Raw genomic sequence first — 10,260 nt, 5'->3', positions numbered from 1 at the left:
ACGCTTATCCCTAGTGGGGCTACTGGGGGTGCTGGTACCTTTCTCCAGCGGTCAACGGGCAAGAGACGAAGTACACCCTGGACAAGTAGCCAGTCTATCGCAAGCTCTGCCTGTTATTATAATTATTATTTTTTTCATAATTAGTTTCTTTATCTAAACTGCGTAACAGCAGTGGAAGAGAATGTTGTAAACAACAGCCAGTTCCCAGAAGAAAGATTTTTTTCTTTAGGAAATCCTTACATTAAAACCTGTTCAAGAGACGGACACGCCATTTATTGTGAGCTGCGACCGAACGAGCCTCCAGTGAATAGCCACAGTGAAACAAAAGTGATAAGGTGATGGGATGTGCCGTGCTGGGGAATTCGAGAGAAATCCATTGTTCGCGGCCATCAATGGTACAGGAAGACTTTGATCGGGCCTCGGATGGAAACACCCGGGCTTTTGCGAGACCTGAAATTCTCCTGGAGAGGAAAGCGTTTCACTCTTTGAAACGGGCCAGACTAACAGAAAACAGCTCGCTCGTACCACAATAAACTTTGGCCAGCTTCACGCTGCTCGCTGTTTGTTGTGTTTCCGAAAGAGGATGGCTGTGAAGTTTCTTAGTGGAGAATGTGCGCGACCGTGAAGGCGGGAGGGATCTCTGAACCTCTTCGCCTGTTGCCTCGTCTTGAACAAACGGTGCGGTCGCAGTTGTGTTTGTGTCTGGGGCGCATGTCGGTTCGCGTGAGGGCTGGATGGCCTTTTATTGACGTGATCAGCAAGATCAACATGACTGCCAGAGTTACTGGCTACACGTGATGTAATTTGATGATAAGACTCGGGCCTCGGGCGCAAAGTCCTGCTAGTTACCGCTATCAATCAGTTTGAATCCTTCATAGTGGTCCATCAGTGCTTCACAGGTAAAGACTTTTACTGTATGTTTTCTTAATTAGTATGCTTTCACACAATTACTATTGTGTGTGTGAACTGGTAGAAATGTCTTTTGTTAAAAACACTTTGTAAATTCTTGTGTCTTCTGTTTTGGATGTTATTTGAAATTTTGCAGGTTTACATGAATGCAACCAGTCAGCTTCAAGAGAATCTGTATTTTTTTCAAAAGCCTGTCCTTGTATAATATAATGCATTGTTATTGCATGCTTAATGGACAAGATTGTGGAGTTAGAAGGAGTTTTCAGTTATTTAAAGTTGTTTTCAGAAGAAGCTCAATAGAATTTGCTCTAAGATCTTGCATTCCAAAGTATGCTGTTTATTTGCAGGGATTTTGGTGTTGTGTTTCCTTCTGTTTTTATTTCGCAAAAGTTGAGCCCATAGACGCATCATGAGCGTAGACTCCAAAAAACCACGAGAGGCATGTTGCTCCAAGCTCAAGGTTAGTGAAATTGCTTTTATGACAAGATATTGGACTTGCATTTTGGAGAACTTTTTTTTTTTTTTAACATGCAAACAGTTTAAATTGATGACATTTTGATGTGATGTAAGACCTTTTGAACTGTTTGTTGACTCAGAATAAGTGGAGCAACTGTAATTCATATAAATGATACTTTTTCAAAAGTAGATCTGTAAGGCTGATGTTGATCATTGGTTGATGATTATGACTGATGCTGACATAACACAAGTTGCTCTGTTTGTCATGGTATGTACTACGTACCTACATATTACGTAATGAATAATAATGGCCTGATATAAACAAAACAGTAGAAGCATTAATTTCCAAGGGAAAATTAAATGTATACATTAAAAGTAATTATCCAAATATGCTAAAGATCAATTCTGTTACACTATTATATTTAAGAGTTGTACAATAAATTAAATATTTTCAATGGACATAAATGATCATCAATGAAAATATGTTACTTAGAATATTGTTGAAACATAAATAAAGTGAAACATATTGCAGTTTTATTTTAATACTTAAAATACAAATTACATGCAGAAACCTATAAAAAAACAACTTGAGTTGAACCATAAAATCTAGATGTTCATCAATATTTAAATGTTTATATATATATTTCAATATATTTTCCATGCTGTCACCATTCCAAAAATATTTTTGTTAAAGTCTGCCTCAAAAAAGCAAAACTCGCCACTGATGATACTTCAATCCTCCACCAGATGGCGTAAGACAAGCATGCTATTAATTTATTAATAAATTAGCATGTTTGCATGAATAAATTTTTTCGAATGAGCTGCATGTCTGATTTAGATCATGTATCAGAAGTTTTTACAGTTTATTTTATAAATGAGCAGCTACAATATTTGAGAGATTTTTGCACATGTAACCCCCCTCTGTAGAAAATTGGACGTGTCTAGCTTTATGAAAACAGTAATGTATCTATTTTTTACATTCTAAAAACAATACCTTCAACATAATATATCTTGTTTTGGAGCAAATGATGTTCCAAATAATCTTGAAAAAGACCCTGACCTAATCAAATCTAAATTGAGGTGTTTCTTAAAGTTGAGTTAAAGCCCTAGATATTTCAATGTATGCTAAATATTTCGTTTTAATCTTATCTAGGCCATATGTGTGATCATTTCTCTCCTACTTTTACAAGGCCCTTTAAACATTGACAAAAGAGAAATTTTTACTCTTAACATGAATCACTGTGAGATCTTTGACATGACATCATTCTGTCAAATCAACAAGCCCGGCCTATAAGCCTAATATGCCTAATAATGTGTGTCCTCCTGCAGCTGTTCCTGGTCTCCCTAGCCTTTATGTACTTTGCCAAAGCTTTTGGCGGTGCTTACATGAAGAGCTCCATCACCCAGATCGAGAGACGCTTCGACATCCCCAGCTCTCTGATTGGGGTCATAGATGGCAGCTTTGAAATGGGTTCGTGAAGTTAAGATGTTCTGGATTCTAAAATACTGGAGCTACTCCTTTAATTAATGGTTTTCTGTATTTATTTTTCTTCACAGGAAACTTGCTGGTTATCGCCTTTGTGAGCTACTTTGGTGCAAAGCTCCATCGTCCCAGGCTGATTGGTATCGGCTGCTTGGTCATGGCCACCGGATCCTTCATTGTTGCACTGCCGCACTTCCTACAGGGCCCGTTAGTATAAAACTCATTTATTCTTCAACCTCTTTATGTTTAGTCTTCCATTTGTTGGATTTTTGGCTGGTGAGGGAACTGTTCTGTATATTTAACACATCCAAAGCACATTGAAAACAAATGTAGTGGGTGTACATTCACAAAGAGGTGCACTCTTTTAGATCTCCGCTACAATGTGTGTTTTTATATTTAATGTTTCTACCTTGTGATTGTGCGGAACTGAAGTCAAATTCCTTGCTTTTGTAGCACAAGCTTGACAACTGAAGCTGAATCTAATGTTTCACCACAAACTTTAATGTATTCCAATAGGATCTTATGTGGTTAGAGTTGAATATAAACTCTCAATGTTTAAATATAAACAGTTTTGCTATTTTATTTTTTAGATTTTCTTTGGCACTAGTGGCAAAAATGTTACCATAATAAAAAAGGCATTAAATAAATGTAGAGTATAAAAGTATTATTAATAATAATAAGCCTCCTGACCCCATTAGGGACAAGGGTGAAAGAAAATGGATGGATGGATGGAAACTAAAACAAAAAAGATTGGAAGTCAAATGGGAACCTAAACAATACTGATAATGCTAAATTAACGTTGTTTAAAACATATAAAATATCAATTCATGTCACTGTGTATAATGAAATAAGTCGGGAATGCTCTTATTTAAAAAAAAATGGTGCAATATCTTGCACTTTAATTACTTTATCAAGCCATTGTTGTGTTTTTATATATTTATATTTATTGCCACTTTTGGCAGGATCAGTTCTCTAAACAATTTGTCGCTCTGAAGAAACAAAGAGAGGCCTGGGGTGAGAGCATAGAACATGTTTTCTGACATTAATCGTAATTTTACTTCTAGTTATAAATATGAGACCAGTATGTCCCACAACACTGAAGCCAACAGCACTGAAAGCATCCTGCCATGTTTGTCTAACCACAACCTGACTGAGAAGGACGAGACCCCCGACGTAGCAGCCATACAAGGTATCTGGCACTTCGTTTGGATGTCCACCTTCATCCATTACATAATTGATCCTCAATCTGCTTAGTCACATGACGTTTAAACTCAGTTTCCTTCCTGTCAGCTTGCGAAAAGGCAGTCGGCTCTTCCATGTGGATCTATGTTTTCCTGGGAAACATGCTGCGTGGAATTGGAGAGACTCCCTCCATGCCGTTGGGAGTGTCCTATCTAGATGATTTTTCTAGACAAGAGAACACACCTTTCTATCTGGGTTTGTTTCATTTTTGATATTTGCAACATGCTGCCTGAAGTTTAGTCAAGTCATTGTCCTGAGTTTAACAATATTTTTGGGTAAAGCTAAAGACCTGTTTGTTTATTTTCACAAATAAAGTAATAGTTTCCAAAATGTGTAGTCAGTGTAAAATACTTACATCCACATTTGAGTAAACCATATATTCTGATTTCCTTTGTCTAATTCAGACGGTTCTAGTGAAGGGGTCTCCTACTCCAGTCTACAGGGGCTCCAACACACCTGAATCAAATGGCTTCATTACATTTTTTTTTAAAAATGGCAGCGACTTTTGTAGCTGGATGTAAATTCTTCATTAGCTTACGACTAAACAGCAATTCAAAACAGCTACTTCCTGTCTAACTTCAATGTAAGATTTTCAAACCGAGATGCAGAGAGTCAAGCTTAAGTTCTTGAAATTAGCTATAGGCTATATCTATCCATCTGGCTAAAAACTTTGAAGTAAACAACGCTTCGCAAGGGATGTGGAAAAAAACCAAAACCAAAAACTTTGACATTTAAAATCACATGAACCAAGCAGGAACCATAAATAAAATGAATAATAATCATAGTTCTTTTTACATGTTTCTCACCCTCTTCTTCTCTTTTGCCAGCCTGTATCTACACAACAGGAATGCTAGGCCCGATGGTTGGGTTCATGCTGGGCTCCTACCTGGCCAAGACCTATGTGGACATTGGATTTGTCGATTTAGGTATGAGATTTGTCTAAATAAAAAAGGATTCACAACAAACACTTGAAATATATTTGTAAGTCAGCGCAACATGCCTACTGGAATTTCAGTTATTCTAAGTAGCTTGAATCAGGTTATCTTTTACGGTGTGATAAGAATAAGTCTGGGAGATATACTTTCTCTCTCTGAGCAGCACTTTAGCAAAAATAGTTAACCTTTGTCACTGAATGTTTATGGTGTGGCTGTTGGGTAAGAGTAAAACCCTGAGTCATGGAGCAAGAGTTGCAGAATAGTGTTGACACAGCAAGAACTACTGTCAACTCAAATGTTTTGAACAATTTCCAACTTTCTAGAACAAAGGGAACACAACGTAGCAGGAACATTCTGTATAACCCAACAATCTTTCTTTGGCCTTTGTCCCCCAGACAGCATCACCATCACCTACAAGGACTCTCGCTGGGTGGGAGCCTGGTGGCTGGGCTTCATAGTGAATGGCACAGTGATTCTGCTGTCGAGCATCCCCTTCTTTTTCCTGCCCAAGTCTTTGCCGAAACAGGGGGAGGAGGAAGAAGATGGCAAAAAAAGTACAGAGCTAGCTTCTGGGCCAGAACAGGAGAGCTTCCTGCCAGACGAGACCCAAGATGGTGAAGACAAAGAGAAGACCGTCAAATTTAAGGAAATGGTTAAAGGTAACTCAGCATTTGAATAGGCTGGTCAGGTCGAGGAAACATGACATGAATCAGAGTGTACAGCTTCATACCAGATCACTGGCTACTCTCATTTTCTTTAATGGTTTGTTCTTTGCCAGATTTTGTTCCTTCGCTGAAAAGACTCTTCAGGAACAGCATCTTCACAATGATAATCCTCACCAACCTGTTTGCGGTCAACGGCTTTGTCGGCATGATCACCTTCAAACCAAAGTTCATGGAGCAGATCTACGGCCAGGCGGCATCCCGAGCTAATTTTCTCATAGGTACATCCATGATCCTCCCACTCAAAGTTTGCTCTAACCGAAACAATGATGTTGTGAAAGGGAAGTGTGATTGTGTGTGATAAGTCAGATGCAAGAATGTAGATATTAAATGGCCCACTGAGAGATCTCCCTTTGTGCAAGCTTCAGTATTTGATGGCTGCTTGTATGAGTGTCCGTCCGATACTGACAGTGCTGTGAAAACAAATAGTCTGAAAAGACGGGAAATGGTTTCAAATGGTTGTTTTCTTTCAGTGACGGTGCTGTGAGCTGTGTTTTCCAATCTAACACCCCTCCGCCCATCCCTTATTCAGGCATCATGAACCTGCCCGCAGTCGCCCTGGGTTTCATCACTGGCGGTTTTATCCTGAAGCGTTTTAAACTGGGTGTCGTTGGAGCGGCCAGAGTGTCCATCTCTGCGTCTCTTGGGGCCTTTTGTATGCTTTCCCTTCAGGGCTTCTTTCACTGCGACAACGCAGAGGTGGCTGGTTTAACGGTGGCGTACCAAGGGTGAGTGGCTCGCACATGGACACAAAACCCAGCTCCGTTTCAAAATCGAATGTTTTTGACTCAAGTACATCCTCCCAAATGTCTCTTTTCCAGTTATCCTCAAGTGTCCTACCATCATTCGACGTTGCTGTCGCCGTGCAACATGGGCTGTTCCTGCTCCATGAAGCACTGGGATCCTGTGTGCGCCTATAACGGCATGACGTATGCCTCTCCCTGCCTGGCTGGATGTCAGACCTCCACTGGAACGGGGAAAGCAATGGTGAGCTTTTTTCTGATAGTGAACATGGAGTTCATGTGGCCAAAGTGGCAATTCCTATCATTGTAATATTAGTAACAAATATACAAATAAATAAATTGCTTGATAAAGTACTTAAAGTGGCAAATATTGCATCCAAAAAATAAAGATGAATAACTTTCCCAACTTTTGCGATTATGCAGGGTAACATGAAGTGATATTTATCATTTTCACCGGTATTAGTTTAACATCATCACTTTTGTTTGCTTCTCTATTTTATTTGCAATCTTACTGTTTTAATTTCCTGTCTTTAGTTATCTATTCAGTATTAATTTAGTTGTTTTTTGAAACTTTGCATTTTCTTTCTTCCTGTTTTCAGCTTTCCTTGTTTGTTTTAAGATTTTTTGTTTTTGTTTTTGTCGTATTTTCTTCTGTTTTTCCGTTTGGAAAACAGAAAAAAAAGTATATTGAATAAAGGAAGCGGGGAACTTGGTAAGCCCCAATGGAAGGCTAGATTTTAATTTAGATTTTAGCTAAAAGAAAACATAGGTATTTTAAAATCATTTAATTAATGAAAGGAACACAAGATTTGATTGTTTTTATTTACATTTTTTGGTTAAAATTGAAAATGGTGTATGATGCCGTTTGTTTTCATTTCTACGTCTGTTTGTGTTAATAGAGTTGGTTACTAGTATGGGTTTTTTTTTTCAATTGTTTTCATTTTTTTTTTCAGTTCATATAATAGGAGCACTTGTTGCCCATTGTGCCTCTCGGTCTCAGCACTGCCCCCTACCAGTGTGGCATGGTACCTCCTGGCTCACCAAGTGCATTTATTTTTATTAGACAGAATATGGAACGTTAGCATATGAAATCGAGAAATATCAAATTCAGATCATTGTCTTGTTGTCGTTTTTTTAAAGGTGTTCCACAACTGTACGTGCATTGATACCTCCACGTCCCCTGCTGCAAACATGTCCGCCGTGCTGGGCCAGTGTCCCAGAAGGAGTGAATGTGACAGCAAATTTAAAATTTACATGGCTTTGTCAGTGCTGGGAGCCTTTATTTCTGCCTGTGGAGGCACGCCAGGATATATTGTGCTACTGAGGTAAGGAAAAAACATTGCACATATTGGAAGTTTTGCATTTTGTCTTTCATAATTACATTTTGGCACATGTAAAACATGTTTTATTGTGTCTTTTATGGCAACATGCTTAATAGTCACATTTCATTCTTTGATGTTTGTCAGAAAAACTTAAATTTCTCATTTTCTTTAGTGGTATACTCTGGTTAACTATACCAATCAACTTTAATTTAGGTCCATCCAGCCAGATCTAAAGTCTTTGGCACTAGGCATGCAGACGCTGATCGTAAGAACTCTAGGTGAGCAACAAAACCTAACTACTTTTTCCATTTATTATATTTTATGTTCATTTTTCTCAACGTGTCAGCCTATGTAACCTTGTTCTGCCAGGTGGGATCCCTCCCCCAATATATTTTGGAGCACTGATTGATCGGACATGTTTGAAGTGGGGCACCAAGCAATGTGGAGGACGTGGAGCATGCAGACTTTATGATTCCAACGCGTTTAGGTACAGGGGAAAAAAACATACCTTAACTATCAATATGCTAAACAACCTATAACTTCATTTTTCCAACACGCTTTACTTTCAGGTTGACTTTCTTGGGATTGATTATTGGACTCTACATCCTGACCAATATGTTGTGGGGAGTCCTCTACGTCAAAATAGTTAAGAGACAGAAGAAGCTGGTGCTGAGGGATCAGGCCAAAAAGAATGGAGTGGAGGCTAACAGACTTAGCAATGGACATGCTAGCATCAGCATTGTTAAATACAAAGAAGATGAAAACATGGAGAGCACTATTTAACATGTTGCAAGAAGGCCAGGTTGTTGCAGAATGAAGATGAACCCTTGTGTTCAGTCCTGAACATGCTAATGGTACAGTGTTAGCGCTGTCTGGATGGTTAGCATCTTCCATCCTTGGCTTCTTCCCCCCCCTTCTTATGTGATCACTCTTTATAAATACATATAGACATCAACTAAAGCAATTAAAAAGAATAAAAATATATTATGTTTTGTCTGAACGGTCAAGACAACATGATTGAGTGATTTTAATAGATAGAATCAGAGCGGGAATTCAATTTATGTTTTAAAGCCTTTAGCTTGTGTGTAGCATTGAAACTTGGTTTGTTTTAGGTCAGTTTATACAGTGAACTCCCGGTATACCAGGGTGTTGGGGACCACAGTTGTCTGCGAATAACTAACCACATCTTGGTTACTGTGGTTTTACAAACTTAGCTTGGGTAATTTAGCTAGTTCCCTTGATGTGAAACTAGCTTAACATTTTAGCAAAAAGAGGTAAATGCAGTCAGTGCTGCAATAACTTGGTTGAAAGGACTGATTAGTATGTTCTTCAAAATGAAGAACAAATCTCAAGGGATATATGAAATATCAAATATGGCACGACAAGCCTTAGGGTTTATTTTTGTAGTTGTAGCACTATAGGTCTTAGCTTGTCACTGAAACACTATCTTCTGGAAATGTACATTTGTCATTTCGTTATAACTGCTGAAGGCTTTAATTGGTTGGTTTCTATATATTTTATGTTTTGTCATAACACGTTATCAGTTGTGCTCCCATTTTATTACTTGTGATACCCATTTTAATGAGCCTTAAAAGCTGTGTAAGCATAGTATTACACTTTTTTGTTACATAACCTTATTTTTTGTATGTTAAAATGTCATTAGCACAAGCCTGGGTGTTAAGTGTGGCTTAAACAGTAGACTACAAGCTTGTGGGTTTAGTTTCAAGTTTGAATTGATTGTATTGTGTTTTAGCTGTTAAATGTATATCCACTAACGTAGACTGCAAAACCAAGGTTAAAATTTTGAATGTACGTACTGTGTATTGTTTTCTCTTTGTAATTTTGTTGGTTGTACAGGTAAATGTAAATGCACTACCACTGCTGTATGAAATAAGTGTTCTATTAATGTTTTAAAGAGAAATGGTGAGTCCAGTTTTGGTTGGTGGAGTTAGCAGGGGCTAACTGGTGCTTCCTTCATTAAAACAATCATCAGTTGATGACAATGTTATGGAGATGTAAATATTCTTACCACTTATTGTTTACCATGCGAAACAAGAACATTTGGTTCTCCTTGTCCAACAAGTACCAATAGCTAACTGATAAGTCTCCATGGGGCCCTAAGCGAAATGTGGTTTTGGGGCCCTCTAGTTCTGCTAACAATGTGGACTGGCTACAATGAGCAGTCCGATCATTAGATCATTCACACACCTGCTATAAACTTATTGCATCTCTGGCATTGCTGTTTACATTATATACATTATGATAGGATACATTTCTTGGCCAACGGATTTATCCACCAGTTGATTTCTGGACGCCGATTTCCATAATTTTGGGGGATCGTGATCTGATCATACTCACATGTGAAGCCCATCTTATCATCTGATCTTATCTTCATCAGCAAAGGTTAATAAATCAGCCTCTGTTCTCTTCTGCTCTGCAGTGAGACGT

General features: G+C 38.4%; 1 protein-coding gene across 1 annotated transcript; it reads left to right on the top strand.

The window, feature by feature from the left end:
• Nucleotides 1-500: 500 nt before the first annotated feature.
• LOC103459539 (solute carrier organic anion transporter family member 1C1-like) lies at nt 501-9,820 on the top strand. Its single transcript, XM_008401184.2, has 15 exons — nt 501-899; nt 1,257-1,369; nt 2,695-2,836; nt 2,923-3,055; nt 3,913-4,037; nt 4,139-4,285; nt 4,918-5,016; nt 5,421-5,684; nt 5,804-5,968; nt 6,280-6,475; nt 6,569-6,734; nt 7,631-7,815; nt 8,026-8,090; nt 8,182-8,299; nt 8,382-9,820. The coding sequence occupies exons 2-15, from the start codon at nt 1,319-1,321 to the stop codon at nt 8,593-8,595; spliced, it is 2,070 nt and encodes a 689-aa protein (XP_008399406.1). The 5' UTR covers nt 501-899; nt 1,257-1,318; the 3' UTR covers nt 8,596-9,820.
• The last annotated feature ends 440 nt before the right edge of the window (nt 9,821-10,260 follow it).

The sequence above is a fragment of the Poecilia reticulata genome, linkage group LG23 (assembly GCF_000633615.1).
Source record: "Poecilia reticulata strain Guanapo linkage group LG23, Guppy_female_1.0+MT, whole genome shotgun sequence".
NCBI classification, from domain to species: domain Eukaryota; kingdom Metazoa; phylum Chordata; class Actinopteri; order Cyprinodontiformes; family Poeciliidae; genus Poecilia; species Poecilia reticulata.
This window is presented reverse-complemented; position numbering and strand designations above follow the sequence as displayed.

What these genes read in the sequence shown, in the direction of transcription:
- LOC103459539 (XM_008401184.2), top strand. Translation starts at nt 1,319, where the DNA reads ATGAGCGTAGACTCCAAAAAACCACGAGAGGCATGTTGCTCCAAGCTC. An exon ending in TTAACGGTGGCGTACCAAGG is followed by an intron (nt 6,476 to 6,568) that starts GTGAGTGGCTCG and finishes TCTCTTTTCCAG; the next exon opens with TTATCCTCAAGTGTCCTACC. An exon ending in GCTGATCGTAAGAACTCTAG is followed by an intron (nt 8,091 to 8,181) that starts GTGAGCAACAAA and finishes TTGTTCTGCCAG; the next exon opens with GTGGGATCCCTCCCCCAATA.